This window comes from Gymnoscopelus braueri, assembly GCF_963280865.1.
Source record: "Gymnoscopelus braueri genome assembly, chromosome: 8".
In the NCBI taxonomy this organism is placed as follows: Eukaryota; Metazoa; Chordata; class Actinopteri; order Myctophiformes; family Myctophidae; genus Gymnoscopelus; species Gymnoscopelus braueri.
The window spans coordinates 27,896,552-27,922,461 of NC_137609.1; the positions used below are offsets into that span (position 1 = coordinate 27,896,552).

General features: G+C 42.8%; 1 protein-coding gene across 1 annotated transcript in view; it reads left to right on the plus strand.

The window, feature by feature from the left end:
• Positions 1-25,910, plus strand: part of LOC308090406 (roundabout homolog 1-like) — a 107,051-nt gene that overhangs the window by 61,859 nt on the left and 19,282 nt on the right. Inside the window, exons 3-7 of the mRNA XM_080435567.1 lie at positions 10,692-10,849; positions 17,884-18,004; positions 19,018-19,156; positions 19,472-19,599; positions 25,316-25,440. Of these exons, the coding sequence (XP_080291693.1) occupies positions 10,692-10,849; positions 17,884-18,004; positions 19,018-19,156; positions 19,472-19,599; positions 25,316-25,440 (671 nt within the window). The remainder of the gene's footprint in view (positions 1-10,691; positions 10,850-17,883; positions 18,005-19,017; positions 19,157-19,471; positions 19,600-25,315; positions 25,441-25,910) is intronic.

The following is a 25,910-nucleotide window of genomic DNA, read 5'->3' on the forward strand; positions in this document are numbered from 1 at the left end:
ACACACACACACACACACACACACACACACACACACACACACACACACACACACACACACACACACACACACACACACACACACACACACACACACACACAGAGGAAAGGACTCTAAGTTATGTGTGGGAATGTTTTCTCTAAAAACACATTGAACCTAGAGCCTAGAATGAAATGGAAAGTGTATGTGGTTGTATTTAGTATGTGTACTTATGCTTGTGCACACAGTTCCAATGGGACTCTCGTTCTTTCCGTTATAACTGATTGGAAAATCTCTACATGCCATAAGCTGGATCTTTAATAATCACAACTTAATCTCTACACATCTCTATTTTCGCTTTACTACCTTATTATCATAAGTTTCCACATCCTTTCAGTGCAATTCTGAGGTATTGAGCATCAACGTTTTAACGTGGTGTTTGATTTGGAGATAGAACCTATAAATAAATGCCCCTCCGTGGAGGATGTCACAAAAGAGAAGGATCTCCTGACACTTTTACACCAGGCGCTTATGACAAAGCCATACTGTGGGTGCAAAACAAAAGTGAAACTTAAGACGTGGAAAAGTTTCTGCAAATCTCTTAGTTACTCCAACATTGTTAATGTGAAGCTCTTTGGTTATTATTGGTGACATATGATGAGAGAACACTACATTTGCCAAAGGAGACAGACCGCACTAGTCAACATGATCTCTATAGCAGCCAGTTTATCAATGCAAATTTCTATTAATTTATTATACAGCCCCCCATATCAATATGTATCCAGGACATAAAGATCGTTAGCATTACACCACAGACATTTTTCTCTGTTTATCTGTTGCACAACGCAACTGTTTAATTCCCATACCTCACCTTTACAAAGTCAGAGCACTGAGGTTCCAAATGGCAATTACAACACAATTAATCCATGTACTATTTAGAAAAAACAATACAACATTCTGACAGGTGTTTCGTGCACACACTATTTGTTCCCATACCCTGGATAATGTCTATTGTCTGCTGTTCTTCCCAAAGAAGAGGACAGATTATATGACCAGGGCCTACACAGTAGTATCAGAACTAGGAGTCAAATATATTTATCAGTACTAGGCTATGGTCCATACTTTATGAATAAACAGTAACACTACCAGTGGTTTACAGAGTGGCGTGCATCAGATAAATAGCTTGTTAATCACTTATTTCTTGACACAGCCATCACTTTGGGACACTGTTTGAATTGCCAATATTGTCATGTGGCTTTGTCACAGATATGTCACTCGCATAGAAAGTCAATGTCAAGTGATTATTACAGAAATGACGTTATGGTTTAACTTGCCAGAATTGGGAATGCAATAAAAATCAGCTTAACATGACCAAATCTGATGCAATGACTAAACAACTCTTACTGTGACTTGTTTGTAAGCTATTATTCCTCATGGTCTCCTTAAAAAAAAATACACACTTGTGGTGTTAGCATCTGTCAAATGCATAAGAAGCACTGGGCCTCTGGCAGAGACTGGCCAGGCAGGCAATAAATGGTGAAATGAGCCCATATGACTTGGCTTATGTAATGGTGGCCTAGCTAGATCTGCTACAATCGCACTATTTTATGACAATTCGTCACTCTAGTAGGGCTGACCCCCAAATATAAAATATCTGGATTAGGGTTGCAACTGTCGATGATTCCATCAATTACGTTTTTGATTAATTGAATAATCGAGACATAATCAACTTCATAAATTAGCCTGATTAACCACTTCTCCTGTTTTAACTCTGCTAAATGTCTTTGCGGAAAATAGCCGATCTACAAGCTCACAACACGGAACACTGTTAGCCCCAGGATAGGGCCACAATAGGGTTCAAGTGGTTATGCCCTATTTTATACTTCATCGTACAATGGCATCACACAAGAAATTGCCAATCTACAAGTTCACAATGTGTCGCAAAGCAACCTTTTGACCATCCTGTCATTCCACTGATGTCGCTGTCTGGGTTCCATCTGCCATGGCTGCACCCTAATGGCCAAAACAGGAACTTATTTATTTTGTTAAGACTCCAAATATTTAACAATGTGAAAATGTTCTAGAGTTTCAGTTCCTCTTTAGATCTGGTTGTTATAATGCTGTGAGAACTGATGCCAGTGGCAGATTCTTTTCCCACACTAAGCTGCCAGGCAAAGCGAGGACCAATGCTTTCATGGCTTGTTTTGGACAGCTCCAGTGACAGCTGGTTAGGCTTGGACACATAGGTTAATACACTGAAGAGGATCATACAGTATGGAGGTAGAAAGTCCATTTAGCGTACTTTGGTGTGACTGACAACTTACCTGACGGTCTGAATTGCTGAACTGCTGTTCAACTCAAGTCTGCTGTCAGGACACTAATTCTGTGTCAGTGCTCTCTCTCTCTCTCTCTCTCTCTCTCTCTCTCTCTCTCTCTCTCTCTCTCTCTCTCTCTCTCTCTCTCTCTCTCTCTCTGCTGTTTTCCGTGGTGCAGAAGGAGATGTGTAGGACGGATTAAAGTGAAGGTTACACAACCCTTTTAGCTGGATTTAATGTGCACCCCTCCTCACCGATGATCCACTCTGCAGTGCACGTACATCAACAGGATTACAGTGTCAGAAGGGCCAGGCGTCCAATAACTGATGAACCAACACGAGGGTACATCCTGATTCACGCGCGCGCGCACACACACACACACACACACACACACACACACACACACACACACACACACACACACACACACACACACACACACACACACACACACACACACACACACACACACACACACACACACACACACACACACACAGTGCCGACTCAAAAAGGCGTGGATGAAATTTGTTAATGCACTTAATTTAGGAACACAATAAAATTGAGCGTTAGCCTAATTTAACCACTTACCGCTGAGTCACTTAACCACTTAACCACAAAATGTTCTAAATTATTTTGAAAAGACACAATCAACAAGCTCACAGCTTGCAGAGCTATTATAAATAATGTAATAAATGTTGTTTATATACTGTATATACTGTATATATATATATATATATATATATATATATATATATATATATATATATATATATATATATATATATACACAGACCACAGTACTGTTATAATACTCTTATTCATATCTGATTTATACTTTATCGTACAACGACAACGACTCTTTGTGAGCTTCTCACATCCAGTAGTCGAAGGAAACCAGAGAAGGAGCTCTGGTTCAAACGTGTGATAAATCAGACCCTATTACAGCGGCAGCGTCCATGAAGTTGAGGTAATTGGCGCTCCAAACTTAAGGTGGATTTGAAGGCTTACTGTATGCATGAAAGAGAAAAGTTTGCCCTGGTACATTTTTATGGAGTAATGATCTGTTTGCAGGAAATGAAATTTGAATGGGTTTCAGTCCGGGAGGAGATAGATGTTGCGTGTGGTGCATTCGTTGTGGATGCATGCGTGCATTCTTAAAATCTCTGTGGGTGTATTTATGAGTGTGACCTTATACATGTATCTGTACAGTATGTATGCAACCTTCCCTTTTTTATTGGATTTGCTTCACTGCAGTTCATATATTGGAGAAGGAGTGTGTGTGTGTGTGTGTGTGTGTGTGTGTGTGTGTGTGTGTGTGTGTGTGTGTGTGTGTGTGTGTGTGTGTGTGTGTGTGTGTGTGTCTGTGTCTGTGTCTGTGTGTGTGTGTGTGTGTGTGTGTGTGTGCGCGCGCGCGCGTGCATGTGTGTGTGTGTGTGCGCGCGCGCGCGTGCATGTGTGTGTGCGTGCGTGCGCACGTGCACGTGTTTGCGTGCCTGCCAGCCTGCCTGTCTGCCTGTCTTCCTGCTTGTTGACCTATACCATACTGTATGTGTGGGTGTGTCTGTCTGTCTGTCTGTCTGTCTGTCTGTCTGTCTGTCTGTCTCTGTCTGACCACCTATAAAACAAGGTGTAAATATATATTGATACACATGATTGTGTGAGGGAGGTGGAGGGAGGTGGAGGGAGGTAGAGGGAGATGGAGGGAGGTGGAGAGGTAGAGAGGGAGATAGAGGGAAATGGAGGGAGGTAGACGGAGATAGAGGGAAATGGAGGGAGGTAGAAGGAGATAGAGGGAAATGGAGGGAGGTAGAGGGAGATAGAGGGAAATGGAGGGAGGTAGAGGGAGGTAGAGGGAAATGGAGGGAGGTAGAAGGAGGTAGAGGGAGAAGGAGATGGTGAAGATGGAGGGAGGTAGAGGGAGGTAGAGGGAGGTAGAGGGAGATGGAGGGAGATGGAGGGAGGTAGAGGGAGACGGAGGGATATGGAAGGAGTTGGAAAGGGGTGGAGGGAGAAGGAGGGAGGAGGTGGAGAGAGATGGCCAGAAGCAGTGTGGTGGTGGGGAGGGAGGGAGGGAGGGAAGGAGAGGTCAGACCACAGATTGAGAGAAAAAGCAAGGACTTCAATTCTACTGGGACTGGAGGGATTATCTGTGTATTTTTAGGGGGCGAGTTAGTATCTGTTATATTGCGTTATCAGCTCACAGCTCAGGGGTATTTTCATCAGTGCCGACTGGGTCACGTTTGAGCTGAAACTAACTGTATTGTACAGTAAAACACATACTGTAGCAGCACTGATGTTTAGCTGTTTTTCACCAAGTCAATCCATGATGGAACATATTAAATTAGCCATCGTCCCAGAATCTGCTTCTTTTATGTTCCTGTTATTGTATAGTGCGGTGATGATGACGCACAGACAGTTACATCAGTTTCTTTTCCCAGTCTGATGATTCCAGAGACGTACACACTATATGACCCTTACAGGTTCATTTGGACCCTTTCAGGATTAAATTAACACTCCACATTTATAGCTGAAAGTGATGAATATATAAATCAAGGACTTTGGCCCTGTTACAGCGCCCATGAAGTTGAGGTAATTGGCGCTCCAAACTTATAGTGGGTTTAAAGGCTTTCTGTATGTATGAAAGAGAAAATTTTGCCTTGGTACATTTTTATAGAGTAATGTAATGATCTGTTGGTAGAAAATGGAATTTGAATGGGTTCACTAAGGGAGGAGATAGATAGAAGTAGCCTGTGGTTTATTTATTGTGGATGCATGTGATTTTTTTTTTATGAGCATGACCTTATACTGTACATCTATCCTCATCTGCATGCACACCACCTTCACTTTCTTTTTCACACATGATATGAAAGAGGTAACGAATCTATGGACAGATAGGATCAATTGTGATTTTGTTATGAAATGCGTTGCACACTGTTTCCCCATAGCATGGAGGTCCAAACTGGACTGGAGCCTTTCTGAATGGAATTTGAATGTTCTCCCAGTCCATGTTGGTTTCCTCCAGGTGTTTTGGTTTCTTCCCACACCAAAGGACATGATGCATGTGGGACATACTCCTCCTGCCAGTGCCCTTGACTAAGGTATTGACCATAGAGCTGGAGCTGGTCCCCGGGCACTGCTCACTGGCTGTGCAGGGACCACAAAGGGGGAGAAAAAAAACATCTGCTCCATGAGAGGAGATTAAGGCTGTGATGAATAGAATACGATGGATAACCAGGGTGTAGTGGCCCACATTACCTTAAGTTTTTCTCCCCTTATGTAAGGAAACTCAACTTTGTAGCTAATTATCCTTATGTTCACAAACTGCCGAGAGTAAAACATGGGCTTCTTCCCTTAATTAGTCACACTTCCAATAAATCTATCAACACCACTATACACCCTGAGGGTTTGCATTGTCATATAGCTACTGTAACACTTTCTGTCAAGAATTGTATCGTTACCCTATAGAAATGTTAAATTATGTCGCCACTTAACAGAATTGAGACCAATTGAGATCTATTATTGAAAGTGTGCGGGCAATTAAATGTAAAAAAATTTAAACACAATTTATTGGTTTAAATGAGGTCGTTTGGCTTGCCAGATAAGTTGAAAGCAACGCGCATACCAAATTGCTTTTTCTCTTCTGTGGAGCAGGGAATAAAAAACACTAAAATTCAAACTTCAAAGAAAAACTGAATTCCCTCACACACTGGTTACCTTATCTATTAAAAACACATCAACATTTCAGTCAGACCTTCCTCAAGAAGTTAAGTTACTGACATCAAAAATACTTTAATATCAGCCCCACTACAGGCGTAATAAATAATGAAACAATTGGATGGCTAACCGCCATCAGAAATGTTTGAAGGGACCCTTTAAAAGACAAACTATTGATCTGGCTAGAAACTCTGTAACATGACTGAGGAAGTAGTGTGCATACCTGAGTGTCTTTAGAGCGCCTCCATATCAGTTCATCAGTAGTCAGACCTCCTTGATGTTGATAGAGGCTCTGCCTTTGCTACATCTGGGAGATTGCTTTATCCACATGGTACTACACAGCCAAATCTGGAGTGTTAATTTAACTCATTTAACCAACATTTTTACCCCTAAGAGCCCTGTAAGACACACCTTTTGCAGTGTAGTTTTATTGGTGCTTGCATTAATTTAAAGCACTATGAAGGCAAAACAGAGGGACAAGGCTGCAGGGTTAGCTTTGGTCATGGTTACAGCAATCCATGCTGCGATGCAGTGTGATAAGGCCGCACAGCGTGCCCCAATCACCCCAGTATGTGTGGCTAGAATGTGCTCTTGTTAAGCCCGGTTGGTGTGTGTGTGTAGAGCCGATTTTTTTTGGTCCTCTGCTACGAAGGGCTTCATAAGATCTGACTATAAAGACTCCATATAGGCCAGCAGTCAGACACGATCAAATCCCAGGGCATCAAGGCCAAGGACTGCTGCTTTGAAGTGGGCTGTGAGATTCTCTGCTGGAGGGATCAGATGGAGGGAGCAAAAGAAGAGGGCAGGACATGCAAAGCTTCAGTCCCTGTTGCCTGGCTGGGGTGGCGTCATTATTGGAGCCTTCATGGACAAAGTGTGAGCCGTTTGAAGACTGCATGTCTAAATAACGTGAGGAGGTTTTTGAACCCGGGCAAAGCCGTGCAGTCAGGTTGAGATCTGATGTTCACTGGGAGATCAAAGGTTAAACCAGTTAACAAGTGTGTTATGCATCGGTGTGATTTAAAGCGTCATTCCGTCTCTGAGATTTGATCTTATTTTATATTTGTGGCATGTCGTCACAGAAGACTACATTACAATTATTTTCAAATTCTTATGTCATTTCCATCTAAAGGAATTTTTGTCAAGCGATCCTTGTGTTGTGTGACGAAGTATAAATTACCCTTAACCATAATTCTACTTGTCATGAATTTAAAAATCTTGATCATCTCCTAATGAGATCAGGAAATCCAATGGTCTCTATTGTTTTGGTAACATTTGGACCCCATAGGGGAGTTTCTGTGTCCAGTTATACATAGCATAATATGTGACTTTTTGAATAATCAGATAACGATGATCAGTGAGTCAGCTTTCACACACACACACACACACACACACACACACACACACACACACACACACACACACACACACACACACACACACACACACACACACACACACACACACACACACACACACACAGAGAGAGAGGGAGAGTTCCCGTGCTTCCACTTTCTTCCTGTCTAAAGAAACCTCAGCCGTGTTTCTGTGTTCCATAAGGAATGCCTTTTATCATGTGACATGGCAAAAAGAGGGGGAAGGGGGCTTCAAGGCAGCTGTTTCCCATCAGGACTCAGTCAACTGCAGTACTGTACACCAGTCCTATATAACCCTGCTCAGAGCGGCACGGCTCAGACCAGAGCGAGACGGGGGCCAAAACGTTTCCAATTAGAGGGTCATCCCAATTTGTTCTCATATCCATGGCGCTCATCAGGCATCTTGGCCACCCCCCCCCCCCTCCCCTCGCCTTTTGTTATACACAAATCCATAGCCAAGGGTGAGAGGGCTGCAGCCATCTGGGAACGATTACGCCTGTTCCTCATTGTTTCCTGTCTGTTTTTCCCCGGCTCAGCTCTGCTGAGCTCTGCTCTATACTGTACTGTGCTGCACCACTGCTCCATGTTGGCTCGGCTCCCTTGGCCTGTTCGAGCCTCTAAACTCTCTGCGTTATTTAAACCATTCAATACGGGAACGCATACTGTGTCATTTTAGATTTTAGCTATAAGTTATTTTATACTTTGGCTATTCAAAAATAGCAGATATACAAGCTCAAGCTATGAGCTTGTAGATCTGCTATTCCTTTTTTTTTTTTGCATATCTTTGAAAATTTGTGTTTTTTAAAGCGAACATTTGTAACTCAAATCTTTGCTTTTGGGGATTCTACAAATGTCTTCTAAATCAATAATAGTAAAATATATATATATATATATATATATATATGTTGCTATAATATCAGTGGTTCTCAGACTTTTTTCATGTCAAGGACCACCCAAAATGATATGTATTTTTCCACAGACCCCCCATCTCAAAATATTTTGTTCCAGGGACACCCCCCAGAAGCAAAGATTTGAGTTAAAAATGTATATACCGGTATATTCAAGGTTTTGCACAAATATTCTCGATTTTTCAAAAACAGCAGATCTACAAGTTCATGCTATGAGCTTGCATATCTGCTATTTTTTTTTAAAGCCAAAGAAATCTAAAATGACACAGATGCGTTCCCGGTCTTAAAGGGTTAAGACTGGTGGTTAACGCTTTAGCGGCAGTGGTTGCCCGTGCACGGGCATTCAAATTAGCACACACCGCCTCATGTTCGGGAGCAGGAGTCTGCTCAGTGATATGGAACGACAAGGAGATTCCATGAGATTAGTTTTGCATACTGTTTCATATTGTACCCTCAACTCGTCCCACTCGCCATCTCATGCCTCATTCTGCGTGAAGCCCATTAGTCGTCCTCCCTATCTCCCAATTGTGCATATCTTTCCTCTGATCGTATAGCTGCTCGTACAAGACTTTGACTCTCATTTCCAATGTTAATGTGCACTGGGCCACGCTAGTGTGCGAAACCCTAAGATTATCCCAAGTACATTTATTGCCTCAGTGAAAACGTTTTTTTTTTTTTTCAATGCTTGTGGGGTCTCCAATCCTCCACCACTAATTGCAGCCCTGTTCCTCCTTATGATGCTTGGATCTTGGGGCTAGCAGCAGAGACAGGATGGAGCTGCCTGTGACCACCAGAAAGCAGCCAGTCCTATTGGCCGGTCGGTGCCAGTGTGTTGTCTTTGTCTCCGGTTCAGCCCCTCCTGGCCCTCCCCAGCCCTCTCTCTCTCTCTCTCTCTCTCCACACACACACAGGCCCACTACTGTCGATGTGGAGAGTTGAGAAATTGCTGTGGTAGTTTCCCCGTTTCCTCCCTGGATCTCACCTCTCTCTGGGCTGCTCGGTAGCAGCATGGGCTTCCCGTCTTCATTACTGTCAGCCATTAAGACAGCCAGGAGTTGCATTCTCAGCAGCTCCAGTCAATATCCCAGGTCTCCGACTGTAAGTTAGTGTGTAGAGTTTAAGAGAGTTGCCCGGAGAGCAGGCGTGCTGGCAGTGATGTCGAAGTGCTCGTTAGAAAAGCAGTAAAAAATCAAGTTTATCAATGCAAATGCATTAAGATTAAATTAGAATGGACTTTAATTATTCAGTAGAGAGGGTGCTGTTCTAAAACACTTTAGGTTGTCTCTAATTTGATTACTCAAGCTTTGATAAGAAATGTTTAAAAGTTAATAGTTCTCTCCGTTCATTTGAAGTTCATTCAAACCTTTATTTATTCTCGAAAAGACATTGAGGTTGCCCTTGCAGTGTCGTTGAGATACATCATAATCCGAGTACAATTTCATTTTCACATCAATGATAAAACAAAACAAAACAAAACAAAAACTTCCCCCTAATGTGTGATACAACACAAGTAATATTGTGTCCATCACTACCCAACTGGAAGTGATGGCTTCCACACCCATGTGTTCTCTCTAGTTACTTTTTAGATTTTATTATTATTATAAAACATGCATTAACCACTTCAGCCCTATATACATTTCGGACATTTGAAAATAGTCAAAAAGATTTGTAGACATTTTATATATTTTCTAGTACTTTCTACTTTTGGTACTTTAAGTACATTTTGATATCAATACTTTTGTACGTTTACTCAAGTACATTTTGAATTCCAGAACTTCTACATAGCAGTATTGATATTTTTACTTAAGTGAAACATTTGAGTACTTTTTTCCACCACTGGTCTCCAGTGTGAAGAACAAAATGAAACATCGATGTTTTAAATAGTTCATGCTTAACACAGACTTGTGTATTCTTTTCACGTTTCTCCGTTATTGTTGGTATGGAAATGAGATAACAGTTGGGAAATGACAGTTAAGATGTGCTGTGAAATACCGTGCTTAGACCACTGGTTCTCAACAAGGGGTACGGGGACCCCCAGAGGTCCTTGAGGGGGTTCTAGCGGGACCCCAGCTTAAATGATTGACAGTTAGGAACCAAATGGACCCTTGCAGGTCTGTAACTCAGAGAATGTACAAATGTACACTCTCAGAGTTAAATGAACACTGAGGATTTTACAGTGGATTGGGCTCCCAGAGATGAAAATCCAATGACATTTCGGTCCGTGGCCTCATGCATATTAAACTGGGGGTCGTTGACATTAAAAGGTTTGAGACTCACTTTAGACAGTGTTTTACAATGCCAACGGGGTCTTTAGTTGGAGCATTCACGTCTTTAGTGAGGCTTCAATTCTCATCTATTCATCTCTCATTCTCTCTCTCTCTCTCTCTGTTCCACAGTTCTACGTGACGACTTCAGGCAGAACCCAGTGGATGTTATGGTTGCAGTGGGCGAGCCTGCGGTGCTGGAATGCCAGCCGCCTCGAGGGCACCCTGAGCCCACCATCTCCTGGAGGAAAGATGGCGGCAACATCGACGGCAGAGATGAACGTATCACGGTAAGATGTAGCATTTTCTGCCAAACATCGTTGGTGTCGGGCAGAAACCTCAATCATATCTTTCAACTTTTTTCGTAAGTGAATGCCCTATTTCGTCACACAACAATCGCACACAAGTAGCGAAAATAGCCGATCTACAAGCTCACAACGCGTCACATCATGCCGTGTTGTGAGCTTGGAGATCGGCTATAGTGAAAGGGAAAGTGGTTAAGTGTGCATGGGCTTTATAAATATTGAACCAATGAAAAGCATTAACAGCAGCTTGTGACTAAATAATAACTACATTGGATCCTTTGGAACGCAGGTTATTTTTTCCATTAACTGAAAGGTTTTGGACATACAAGGTTTCGGTCTGAGTCTGACAGCAACGACATGTTGTTTTCCACTTTCCACCACTGCACCATGGCCAACTACTGCTGGCAAAGATCCTCACAGCATTGTTGTCCAACTTATACGAAGCCAACAATTATTAAAACTGGAACAAAATGATCCGAAATATCCTCATAAATGAGAAAACAAAAGAAAAGAATCAATCAAAACAAAGTACATGTTTTCAACCAAAGACTTTTTTTTTCTAACCCAAACACAAATTGAGTATGGCGACGATGGCGAGAGGAGAAAAGGAAATCAATGATTTGGAAAGTGTTTGCACAAATGATGTAAGAAAGATGGATGCAAAACAAAGAGGGAGAAAATCTCCAACAATCATCAATGTGTGTGTGTGTGTGTGTGTGTGTGTGTGTGTGTGTGTGTGTGTGTGTGTGTGTGTGTGTGTGTGTGTGTGTGTGTGTGTGTGTGTGTGTGTGTGTGTGTGTGTGTGTGTGTGTGTGTGTGTGCGTGTGTGTGCGTGTGTGCGCGTGTGTGTGTGTGTGTGTGTACGCGTGTGTTTGCGCGCGCGTACGAGTGTGTGCGTACGTTATTCTCTCTGGATACTTAGAGAAATGTCTGGTTGAGCTGAAATAGAGACTCAAACGGCCATGATCCGATATGAAGTGTGCTTTTGTGGATGTTTATATCCAAAGTAAATCCATCATTTCAACCTGGAACACAAAGCATTATTATGCTTATGTTATTCATATAAGCATTATTTATTTTTAATGGATTTGTGTATTTGTGTGTGTGTGTGTGTGCGTGCGTGCGCCGTGCGTGCGTGCATGCGTGCGTGCGCCGTGCATGCGTGCTCGCGTGAGTATGTGCGTGCATGCATGTGGATTGATTTGTTTGTTTGCATGCCTGTGCATGTTCCTGGGGACTTACGGGAACACACTCAAAGCCCCTCCTTCCGTAGAGTGACAGGTAGGACGTCTCTGGGGGACTGTGATGGACAGAGCAGCTCTCTGTGAATGAAGGACAGGACAGGATCAGAGCCGGAGAGTGAGTCCTCTGAGGGGTGGTGCAAAGGCTCCTTTATGCTTTGTACTTCTGTTTATTCTGCTCCCTAGCCTGGCTCTTTGTTCTGCCAAATCTTCTTCATGTATGGAAATGTGTCTTTACCGTTGGACTTCATGGGGAAGCCAGTTCCTATACGAACACCAAAGCTGTTCGCTACAAGTGATGCAGCCGGTGCTATCAGGCAGCCCCCTTCTTTGTACCCCCTGGGACTCTTTCTCAATGCTGCATGGAAAAACATTTTATTAGGAAGCAGATTTAGAAAGGTTTGCACATACTGCCACAATTCAATTATGCAGCACATGAAGCAAAGTACTGTATGCTCCCCACATAAACCCCAGCATCTCTATTCTGGGCATGTCGTCATAATAGGCTAATAATTTGGCGCACATAGGTGAACAGTTAGCAAACACAGCAGATCTACAAGCTCACAACATGTCGCGTTGTGAGCTTGTACTGTAGATCAGCTATTCTGTGAAAAGTTTTGGTGTGGAGGGAGGAAAGGGGGGGGGGGGACTCCGGTCAATGAAGTACTGGTTTAACCCATTAAAACCGGGAACGCAACTGTGTAACCACTTAAACCATTATTTTATACTTTGGCTATTCAAAAATAGCAGATCTACAAGCTCATAGTGCCGCACAATGAGCTTGTAGATCTGCTATTTTTTTTAAATCGTCATTTTTTTTGCAAATCTTTGAATATATATTTAAAGCAAACATTTTTAACTCAAATCTTTGCTTCTGGGGGGTGGGGGGTGTTCCCTGGAACAAAATATTTTCAGATGGGGGTCTGCGGCCAAATACATGTAATTTTGGAGGTCCCTGACATGAAAAAGTTTGAAAACCACTGATATAGTAATATTGTTTTTCAGAAAACGGTTAGGATTTAGAAGACATTTTGTACAATCGGAACCTCAGGCCTTAATGGGTTAAATGGTTAAGCATGTTGACACAAATGCTTAGTGGAGGCAAGGCTACGAAATGAGAAAAGCCATAGACATGGAAGGAAGGAACCAAAGTGAACATTTTGGTTTGAGGTGATTTGGACTGGACTGGCTCTCAAATCCGGCCCCTCAGCACTGTCATTATACAACACAATCATGCATAAAAGTATGCAAGCCACAGGGCCAATTGATGAATCTCATTCTAGCAAAGAAAACCGTACGCATAGTTTAGGTAAACATTTCTCAGGAGTAGTTCACCCAAAAAATTACTTATTGTCTCCGCCAGGCCGAAAGGCATGGCGAGAGAGTATGTTTTGCCCCCTGTCCGTCCGTGTGTGTGTGTGTGTGTGTCCGTCCGTCCGTCATTCTGTCTGTGGACAGCTAATCTCCGGCACCGTTGGCTTGCTCGCAGTGAAACTGTGCACACACACTCCCTGGATGCCACAGCAGAACCTCTGCCCCACATGGGCCTTTTATAGCGCCACCAGGAGGCCGATTTATGCAAAACATATTTTTTGACAGTGCTCCTACAGATTTTGTCCAAAAATCCTGTAAATCGGTACACAGTATCTCTATAGTCATTAAACGAAACGGGTCTTTCAGATTTTTCATATACCATCCTGATTGGCTAGAAATGGCTTTCAAAGTTTGCAGGAGTGCTCCGTTTTGAACAAAATGCCTCAAATCATGAACACAGCATGCAATTTCCTTGAAATTTTGCATGCATATTCCCACTATGCCGAGGAAGAAATGCCACTTGAAAATGTTCAAATCAGCCTCATGGTGGCGCTATAACAGGCCCATTCGTGTTTTTACCTATAACTGCACCGATCTGTGTAAAACTTTGTAAGCGCACTCCCTAGGAAAAACCCGTGCCCTGCATTTTTCACATCTGCCTTTTAGAGCGCCACCAGGAGGCCGACTTATGTAAAACACATTTTTGTATATTACTCCTTCCGATTTGATCCAAATTTCACGCAAATCGGTACACATGATCTCTATAGTCATGTGATCAAGACGATCAAGACTGTTTGATTTTTCACATTCCATCCTGATTGGCTAAGATTGATATCTAAAGTTTGCAGTAGTGGCTTGTTTTGAACAAAATGCCTCAAATCATGAATGCAGTGTCTGATTGCCGTGCAAGGCCTAAGAAGAAATGGCACCCTTTTCACATTGGCCTATTATAGCGCCACCAGGAGGCCACAATAACCTACCTGACCTGGCGGAGACCTGTGCTCCGAGGAGCACTTTTTCTAGTTTTCTATCAATTACACACCCCACGAAGTCTTGGATTCATGGAGAATGTTTTGTTTTTGTCGCATTCCTAAGCCAATAATTTGATGCCCAGCGGGAGACTCAATGGAGACTCTTTGAAAGAATAACGTTTCTATGTCATCGCTGTTTCATACTTCACTGGTAACTGTATATAATAATATAATGCATTCCATTATGGACTATATGAAAATGTCACATAAAAGTAGTGGAAAAAATTAAGAAAAAATAAATGGTATTTTTGAAAATGTTTCACCCATAAAGACATCCCCAAAATAGAGACACTATTTAACTAATTTAAAATGATTAACAAGAACTCGAGACTAATAATAACTACTGGATCCTTTGAAACACAGGTTCTTTTTTCTGTTTCCTGAAAAGTAGACATACAAGGTTTCTGCCCGACGACGACTATCTGAATGTCTGACATTCCTGTAAACTCACTGCAGTGACCATGTCTGATGGTTCTGTTATCACAGTAAAACAAATAATAGTAATAATTTAAACAAAATCATTGTGAGCTTGTTGAAACAAAAGGATTAAAAGACCGTTTTACAATAAATTACATTATTTTATTATTATTATTATTATTTATTTTCTTGATTTTCCTCTTCTTTCCAACTGGTGCCCTCTGGCCCCACTTTGAAAACCTGTGGCCTAGGAGGGAAGCTAACTCATATGAAACGACCGTTTGATCGCTGTGTGAACCAGCAAGTAGATGGTGAGCGGTATTTCAGCGGTATTTCACGGTGCTCAGCAACTCTACTGAAGTGTGCTGGAGCAAAATGACAAATGTTCAGCATTCTGCTGCCTCAGGGACACTATACTGTAACTGTAGGTGACTGTACCTCTCTCTGTACCCTCTTTAAAGACGTGAATGTGTAGTGAGAGTGTCGAGTATAAGGGTTATGTGGATAGACGATTTCCAATAACCTTGTTTGAGGTGACAAAAAATAAGTGAGCGTTGAGTTTAATCATAAGCATGTGAGTGTGATTGAAGTTGGTGCCTTAGGGAAGGCATTTCAGACGGTTGGGTACTGCTTGCACTATCCAGAGCAGAACGCCATGCCGCGGTCTGTAGATGTGCATGGTTTTGCTTTTTGTGGTTTTCTCTGTAGATCTACTTATTGCTGTAAAAAAGTGATCATTACTTCACATGTTAAGTAGCTGTGTAATATGACTCCCATCCTGGAGAATGAGAGACCATACTGTACAGTGAGGTAAATCTGAAACCAATGAAAAAGAACGGAATGCATCCTCCTGCACTGGTTCATTCTGTGTGTGTGTGTGTGTGTGTGTGTGTGTGTGTGTGTGTGTGTGTGTGTGTGTGTGTGTGTGTGTGTGTGTGTGTGTGTGTGTGTGTGTGTGTGTGTGTGTGTGTGTGTGTGTGTGTGTGTGTGTGTGTGTGTGTGTGTGTGTGTGTGTGCGTGCGTGTGTGTGCTCTTGCGCGCGTGTGCGTTTGCGCACGTGCGTACGAGTGTGTGCGTATACGTGCGTGTGTGACCTTGATGTATGGAGTAATGTTATTCTCCCTGGATACTTAGAGAAATGTCTGGTTGAGCTGAAATGGAGACTCAGACGGCCATGATCAGATATGAAGTGTTCTTTTGTGGATGTTTATATCCAAAGTAAATCCATCATTTCAACCCGGAACACAAAGTATTATTATGCTTACGTTATTCATACAGTGTATAAGCATAATTTATTTTTTATGGATTTGTGTATTTCTTTTTGTAAAGTTATTTAAGTTGTGGATCATCAAGATCACTCACCACCCCAGCCAAGTGATACTTATGTATCGCTTGGCTCGAAAACCACCGGACAAGACTATGGAACAGTTTCCACCTGTCAACTTTCAGGCTGCTGAATGAGCTCTGAGCCCTGTTGCCATGTTAGTCTTGGAGACATAATGGCTCTTTTGGACTACGAGAGGTTCAGGCTGCTAAGCGGCCCTCAAATCTAGAGTTCGGGCCGCTACACGGCCCTCACACCTACGTCGTACCGCCGATCCGACTGATATGCTCATACTGTTATGGCCACTGGCAGTCCATGTTTGTCTTGGAGACATATGGCTCTTTTGGACTACTAGAGTGAAGTTCTGGGTTCCCAGAACCCCAAAACCTGTGAAATACGTTCCACGGCACAGCACAGTTTGCTTAGTTCTTCTAGTAGAAAAGAGCCTATAGGCTGTCACACAGGCATTATGACTTGTATGATATGTCTTACTATGTATATTATACCTACCTATGAATGCATAACATTGCTGTTACACTAGCACTATCACTTACTGTCAGTACAGTATACAAGTAGAATACGTGCTGCTAAGTGATGTCTCTTACTATACCACAATATGCTTTGATATTCTAATTTTTATTTATTCATTTATTTGCACGCACCTTATGTACATTTGTTGTCCTGTTATGAGACTTCTTGATTTTCTCCATTCTTATGACTATATGTTGTAACTGCAAATCGTTGGGAGCTTGTACGCAACATATTTTCACCCATTCTTTTCCTCCTGTTGTGATGTGACAATAAAGGTGAGGTTGAAGTTAGGGTTAAGGTTAGGCATGTATCTGCTAGGGTTAAGGATAGGGTTAGGATAAGGGTTAAATTGGTTAAGGTCAGGGTAAGGGGATATGAATTTAAGTTAATGCATTGTCCCCCAAAGTATGATAAGCAAGGGTGTGTGTGTGTGTGTGTGTGTGTGTGTGTGTCTGTGTCTGTGTCTGTGTGTGTGTGTGTGTGTGTGTGTGTGTGTGTGTGTGTGTGTGTGTGTGTGTGTGCGTGCGCGTGCGCGTGCGTGCGCGTGTGCGTGTGTGTGTGTGATCTAAGTGAAGGCTGATGGTGTTGATGCATGACAGAACATCTAAGGAGGCTCTCTTCAAAGGAACCCTGTGTCTTTGTTCTCAGGGCTCTGTGCCAGCGCAGCTTCAGATAAGAATCAAATACTGTAATTTCATAATGGAAAACGACCTTCGCTGCAGCCTGAAAGGCATCAAATCATGTGTGTTCCACAAACAAGGATCCGCAATTTACTTTAATAATGTTTCACAATGTTCACTACTTTGTCTGGCTCAGAGGAGTCCAATCCTCTGAGACAGACAAAGTAGTGACTATCGGCAGAGATACACATGCTTCCATGTTTGTGTGTGTATGCTTGCTAGCAAACGCTGTAATAAGTAGATATAAACAGACACACACACACACACACACACACACACACACACACACCTGGTGATTACACGTGAGGAACATTCAATTTCCTGCAAAGTGTTGAATCAAATTACTTTTCCAGCATCCTTTTTCAAAGTGGAAAATAATCGGAGATGACTTGCTGTCAGACATAATGACCATGGCTGCATGTTTGAGCTGACAACCTTCGTGTGCCTCTCATCTCTTTCACTTTTTATTTATTCATTTAAGATCCGCAGTGGCAAGCTGATGATCACCAACACCAGGAAGAGCGACGCGGGGAAGTACATCTGTGTCGGCACCAACATGGTGGGCGAGAGGGAAAGCGAGATCGCCGAACTCACCGTGTTAGGTAAAACTAATTACACTGGTTCTTTACGTGGGGTCCAGGGACTGCGAGGGGTCCTTGGGGGGGTTCCATGGGTTCCCCAGCTAAATGATTGGTAGTTGGGAACTAAATGGACCATTACGGGTCTGTAACTCCAAGAATGTACAAATGGACTTTGTACACTCTCGGATTTAAATTTACAGTGCAGATTGGATCCCAGAGATAACTAATCGTATCAAATGGGGGTCTAATGTGGCCTAATGCATATAAAAATGATGGTCCTTGAAATGAAAACGGTTGAGAATCACATTCTTGCATTTAGGTTTGCAGTTTCCTTACGGTCATGGTTCAGTGTCTTTGTTTGTTGACATAATTATTCATATCCATCCCTTCACACCATGAGTGTCCTGCCAAGGCCGGATTATCTTGCCATTCCCCTAGGTGAGGTCTTTATCTCAGTTGCATGTAATCCATTAATTAGGCTGATTACGCAACAATGGTGACCGATCGGCCCTTTGTGCAGACATTTCCCATCAAACCCACGGGAGCCCCTATTATATCCAAGCTCCCCAACGAACCCGCTCCACTTCTTTTGTCTTTTGCTTCCCGTCACAACAGACACAGATGAGGTGGTCTGGCCTTGGCAGCCCAGCAGGATCATAATTATTCCGTAGTCACATTGCCTGGTGGAATCACCTAAAGGCAGAGAGAATCATGCCGTTGATTGACGGAACAATTTGACGATTAATTTGTTCTTGCACAGTTTTATATGAATCTGTGAATATGCTGTCACCACTGGAGTTCAGGGTATTTCTTACAAATGATGACAGAAATGCAACATTGAGGCATTTCTAGAATGATAGGTTTAATGTATGTGACACGCCATCATCATCATCTCAGTTTGCGTTGGCATTAAAGACACCACCCATGATGATGACTTTGATGGTGATGATGAGGACATAGATGATGAGGACATGATGAGGATGTGATGATAATAAAGCTGTGCCCTGCTGGATGTTGTACTCTCTCTCCTCCAGAGCGGCCGAGCTTCACGAAGAGGCCCAGCAGTGTGGTGGTGCAGGCAGAGGGCAGTGTGGACTTCCACTGTGTTGTTAAAGGAGATCCTGTCCCCACCGTCCGCTGGAGGAAAGAAGACTCTGACCTGCCCACGGGGAGGTACGCACGCACGCACGCACGCACGTACGCACGTACTGTACGCATGCACGCACACACACAAAACTAAACCATAACTCACTGCAGAAAAAAACGTTCCTTCCCCATAACGTTATGTATGATAATGAGCTTTCAAAAAATAATTATAAAGTGCTTTACAGTTGAGCATGGTAATGCCATAATAAACATAAAACACAGCAAATAAATTGAAGACATAAAACATAGAAAAGAGTCACATGTATTGTACATCCTGTACATCTCTCCCTTCCCCCTCCACCCTCTCTCTCTCTCATATATCTCTCTCTCTCTGTCTTGCAGATATGAGATCTTGGGGAACCACACCCTGAGCATGCGCAGAGTGTCTGTGGCAGACGAGGGCTCCTATACATGTGTGGTGGAGAACATGGTGGGCAGGTCTGAAGCCTCTGCCTCCCTCACTGTACACGGTCAGTACATCAACCTTGTGTGTGCCTTTCTCTGTGCATCTATTCTTCTATTCCTGGATAAAGGAAGACTTTGTGCCAAGCGTACACAGTCAAATCCTGACTGTGAATGTAACTCTTCTCCCCCCCCCCACACAAATGATGAGATGCTCTGCCCCCTCACCTTTGCACAGTGCTGTATCTAGCACAGTGTTTCTCAAACTTTGCTGGATCAGGGCCCACGTGAAAATCTTGAAAGTGCCTTTCTCTGCTGCGTTAAGTGGTCAGATGGATGGGCCGCATGCTTTTTCAGAAGCATGTTTATTTTAATGATCAGTCAATCGATTGTGTTTCGGCTAAGATAAATGGAACCAGACTTTACTAAAGTAGTATGCTTTAAGTTCGTATTCATCGATATCACAATGAAAACTCATTTTTCAAGGTTTTGCTGAGAGAAATGTGAATGTTATATTATCATTACATTCTCAGTGTTTTGCCAATTATTTGGGGGCCCACTTGCAATATCCTTACGGCCCACCAGTGGGCCCTGGCTCACAGGTTGGGAGTTTTATTCTTGTGCATTTAGCCGTGCATTTAACTGCTAATCTCAGAGCAGTAGAATGGATTATATGTTGTCTTTCCGAGTTCTTTGCTATTCCCTCTCGGAGCGTCTTTATATACGGTCTGCAGCTAATTTAAGCTTTAGCTCTACTTTAGCCGTAGATAATGAGAGGTGCAGCGTACTGTAACAAGTTTGTTTGCAAATGCTCTCCAGATCAGATTATAGCCGAGCAGAGCGTACATTTTCTGGGACCGCGGGAAGTGGATTCATTCAGATGATGTTGCCCCGCCACAATGACACCCTTTTAGGTCATAAATCAGTGGCAGGAAATGAGCGGCGCATCACACACACACACACACACACACACACACACACACACACACACACACACACACACACACACACACACACACACACACACACACACACACACACACACACACAAATACACAAATACACACAGACCGACACTCTTCTCTCACGCAGTTGTTCCACCCAGTACTATCCGGTAACACAGACGGTTAAGACAGGTCTTAATTAAAGATATGGCAGAGTTGAACGCATGCTGGGAAATTACACCGCTGTAGCTACGAACCAGGGTTATTATACTGTAGTCTGGGCTTTTTGTATCTTACCTCTGACTACCCCATATTACAATAAATACAACTAAACCGAACACTACAACTAAATCTATATTAGCAATCCCACTTTAAAATCTAATTCAAACAAATTTAAAACATAAAGTCAAATACAAATACATAAAAACTAATGAAAATTTCAGAACTACGGTATACTGTATATAATAACCTTGCTACGAAGTGCTCCTCTTGCATGCTGCAGACCTGGGAAAAACTGGTTGCAGCAGAGGGTTAATTTAGCCTGTCAATGGTGCAGGCAGAAAAGATAGATAGAAGAGTAACAGTATTGGTCTTATTGGAGAGGAAGGAGCGCTGTCTATATAATGATGCCAAAAACGATTTTTACTCTCTTTTATTGGCCTCCCGCTTGCAAACCACCCGTGGAGACGGCGAGCAGGCGAGAAGGGGGAGGGAAGAGAGACAGAGACATGTGGGAGGACAAATCTGCCCTGGAGGAAATGACACATGACAACAAACACCACCATCTGACAAAAATATCATCTTAGCAGATAGTTGATCACGCAGATCTCTATTATAACTGGATTGAGGGAGAGAAGAGGGGCTTCTAGTTTATTTTTCTCATGATTTTTCATTCAAACTCTTGTCCATTCGAATTCTAGCCCAGAAATGCCCTATACTGTTTGATATACTAGTTTTACTATCGATATAAAGTCTTCTCTTGAACACATGCTTGCTCAGGCTTTAAAGATGAGCTGAAATGAAAAACATATGTTTCACCTTTTAGAGCATATCGGCGGTCATAATGGGGACATAGTTAAAGGTAGTGTACTGTAAGTGATATTTTTGGGGTTCAAACTAAAAGTTTTTTGTTTAAAAGTTAAAGCTCTATATTTTCTACAATATACACTTGTACAGTATGTACAGTAACAGGGGTCTCCCTGTCTCTCCAGTTTTTGGTAAACAGAAAATACATTTTCAGGTGGGTTGCCAATTTCAGCCAACCAAGAGAGAGTATCCATTCATCAGCTTCAATTTTATTGTGCTCCCATTCCAATTTAGCACTTCCAGTTTCACTTGTTTATTAATCTTATTCCTGTATGAGTTCCTGGGACATCCAGGCAGGCCAGGGTACTCTCCAATGCCCATTGGCCCAGCTCCTGTTTCACTAGGAAATATGTAAATATTCTCAAAATCCCTCTTTCTCTCTCGCTCTCTCTGTCTCTGTCTCTCTCTCTCTCTTTTTTTCTCTCTCCTTCTCTGTCTACCGGATATGTGACTATGCGTGAGTGTAGGAGCTGTGTGGAATAGACAGACGTAGCAATCTATAAACTTGAATAATGTGCCCAACACTACTTTGCCACAAGAATGTTGGTGTAGAGATTCATAGGAAAATACACTTTTTTACATGCTCAGATTATGAGGCAATAGTTGCATGGCTTCACCTGGAGGGAGGGACACACACACACACACACACACACACACACACACACACACACACACACACACACACACACACACACACACACACACACACACACACACGCACAGGGGTAAAAACAATAATCTCCGCCCTTGGCCTGCAGCCCGGCAGAGTTAATAATCTGTACCCTCGCAAAGAAATTCATGTTTTCTGAAGCATTATTATGTACTCCTCAATCCTAAATCCTGTCACTTTAGCATATTTATTCATATAAATTCCTCTGTATACAGCGTTCATAACCTTTTGTTAGCATTCTGAAATGCACACACAATAATGATATTCTTTTGACTTATAGCTCCTAACATTTATAATGCACTCTCACACTACACAGTAAAATACTCCATTTGCAACTGAGAGTGAACAAATGTAAGTAGAGGGACACTCTCTATTACCACTGAGGACTTTGTTGTGTAATATCCTGCAATTACCAGCTCTGCTCTATTTCAGACAAAAAGCCACTTGTCCAGCCAATGTGTCTCGCTATTCCTCCTCTTTATGGCCGCCAAGATGGGGTTCCTATCTTTGAGTGTGTGTTAGTTAATGTAGCCCATTTAGCAGTAATAGAACCCACTGCATCCTTCCCCAGTCCCCCCCTTGTCTTCCCACCCACAGGTTTATGTCCTCACTGGGGGATCGTAAGTCTGTCTAAACTGTGCCGCAGGGCTGGCTTGGCCTTGTAACTCAAGCCAACACTCCCATGCAAGGCTTTTCACACCTCCAAGTCAACAGGTCTGATGGGCCTCATATAGGGCTCCACACAGCCTGGTCCTTGTACCACAACCTTTATGTCAACAAAGACAGACAGACAGACACGTACACACACACACACACACACACACACACACACACACACACACACACACACACACACACACAAGTACATGCCGTATAAATCTCAGGCAAAACAAATTTAAATTTAAACCTGACAACTGGATTTATTCCCCAGGGGCTTAGTTATCCATGTCAGGGGTCATCCGCATGGATGTCTAATAGACACACACACACACACACACACACACACTGTGTGTGTGTGTGTGTGTGTGTGTGTGTATGTGTGTGTGTGTGTGTGTGTGTGTGTATGTGTGTGTGTGTGTGTGTGTGTGTGTGTGTGTGTGCGTGCGCGCTGCGCGCACGTGCGTGTTTCGCGCACGTGCGTGTTTCGCGCACGTGCGTGTTTCGAGTGCGCGTGTACGTGCGTGTGAGTGAGTGAGATGGCTGCATTGGATATATGACATGGTCACAAGTCCAGCTTATGTATGACCGTGTCAATATACTGTATCTTATGTATTCCCGTATACAACATATACATTCAATTAAATGGATATAGCAAGAAATGTGAAAATAACATGCACATGAACATTACGGAGCCCTGTGTTGTGCTCCAGATGCTTGATATTAGGTCAATGGAAATCATTGCATAAGACTGTGTGTGATCAGATGGCATAACTAAGTATCACACAGAAAAGCACTGGACTGACGTCAGCTCACTCATACGTGTACACTACAGTATGTCTTCTCCTTCCTCTGTGACTACGTGACATGGTACATGGCCTGTGGTCCTTTTGAACATAGATTTCAAACATAGATACATGTGATTACGTAGGTACATAGATTTATCAAATGTGTGTGTTTTTTTAAAGAAGAAAAAAACATGGCTGATTGTGGGAAGGAGATGTGAGACCCAGCTAGACCCAACAGAGATTGTTTTCTTTCTTTCTTTCTTTCTTTCTTTCTTTCTTTCTTTCTTTCTTTCTTTCTTTCCTTCCTTCCTTCCTTCCTTCCTTCCTTCCTTCCTTCCTTCCTTCCTTCCTTCCTTCCTTCCTTCCTTCCTTCCTTCCTTCCTTCCTTCCTTCCTTCTCCATAATGGTATAAATAGATTTCCTTTTGTGTGCGTCACTTCTGATGTAGCGGAGTAACTGCCATGCAATTGATTGCCTTGTAGGTCATCATCAGTGTTTTGAATTGGACGTGGGCAGCAACTGGCAGCCAGTGAAGGGAATGCAGAAAGGGAGACATGTGAAAATCTAGGGAGGTCAAAGACCAGGCTTGCTGTATCCATTTTGGATCAGTTGTAGTGGTTTGAGCGAGGGAGCTGCAGTAGTCAAACCTGTAGAGGACTTAGCCTTGGAGCTGGCCAGACTCTTTAGTGAGGATGGGTTCTGATCCTCTTGGTCACTAAACAGATTAAATCTATCTCAGACATACAACAGATTCCTCTGCTTTCATTCCCTGTCACTGATTGTTGTCTTTCTTTCTGCTGTCTTCTTGCCAAATTGATCTCACTCATTTATGTCATACTTTACTGTTGAAAGTATTACTGCATTTGCCCAGCCCAGTACTAAACTTCCATTACTTATGCCGCTGCTCTGTTTTGTGTCTCTTCCCTTGTAGTTATCACTGGTAAGTTGTCATCTGTTCCTCATCCACCATCTGACAGCCACAGGAAATCATGAGTACCTGTCATATCTGCACTGTATTTCCATCTAACAATACAGTATGTCATTTGTCATGTACAGTATGGTTTTAATACTAAAGGTAAACACTTGATTCTTTCTGTTCATGTCATTTGACTGTATGTAGTGGGCTCATAGATGCCGTAGAGCAGGGGTCTTCAACAGGGGGTGTGGGACCCCTAGGGGGTCCTCAGAGTTTACTACAGGCGGCCGCCAAATCTTTGTGTTTTTACATTAAACCACTTGAACCCTAACATCCCTATTCTGAGGGGAACATTAGCCGAAAATAGCAGATCTACAAGCTCACAACGCCTCACCCTGTGAGGCGTTGTGAGCTTGAAGATCGGCTATTTTTGGCAAAGAGGTTTGGTGTAGAGGGAAAAAAGAGCAAACCAAGTACAGAGTGAAAGATCAAGTTTACTAAGTATTGTGGTTAAATGTCTGAAAATACTCATTAATCCAACATTCACTGATGACTTAATCTGCAACACAATTCTATACAATACGTAGTGGGGGGGTCCCTGCTTCATCTCTCTCAGCTAGGGGGTCCTTGGGCTAAAAAAAAACGTTGAAGATCCCTGCCGTAGTAGAGCTTCTAAAGCTTGTCAAGGTCGGCCAAGATGCTAAGGTCTGTCTCTCTTTGCAGTGCCTCCGGTGTTTGCCATGCGCCCCAGGAACCAAGTGGTGGCTGTGGGGAGGAGGGTCACCTTCCAGTGTGAAGCTACTGGCAACCCCCAGCCTGCTATCTTCTGGCAGAAAGAGGGCAGTCAGGTGAGCTATACCCTGGTCCTCCTTCATCATAATAATAAATCACTATGCAGTATGCAGCCCCGCTAAAGGTCATCAGTGCGACAATGATGATGTTCCCCCCATGCAGAGAGCTTTTATAACAAACCCAAGTCCAAAGTCATACATTACAAGCCAGGGTTTAAATGTTAAATTATTGAGAAGAGTGTCATATAATAGCCTATATATACTGTATGTCATATATTCCAGAAACCATATGAAATGGGTAGTTTGAGGCATAGGAAGCATTATATCATAGCGATATCATAAAACATGTCTAGGACAATGGACACACTATATAGCCTACAGCATCTATAACCCTGGACTGTCATGTCATGCATTACCTTGACAATAACGTGTGCCCAGTATAGCCACAACCGTTTGAGCTGTATTCCATTCATCACAACCACTTGTGGTACAGTACATGGGACTGCAGCACTTGGCTGCTCACCGCT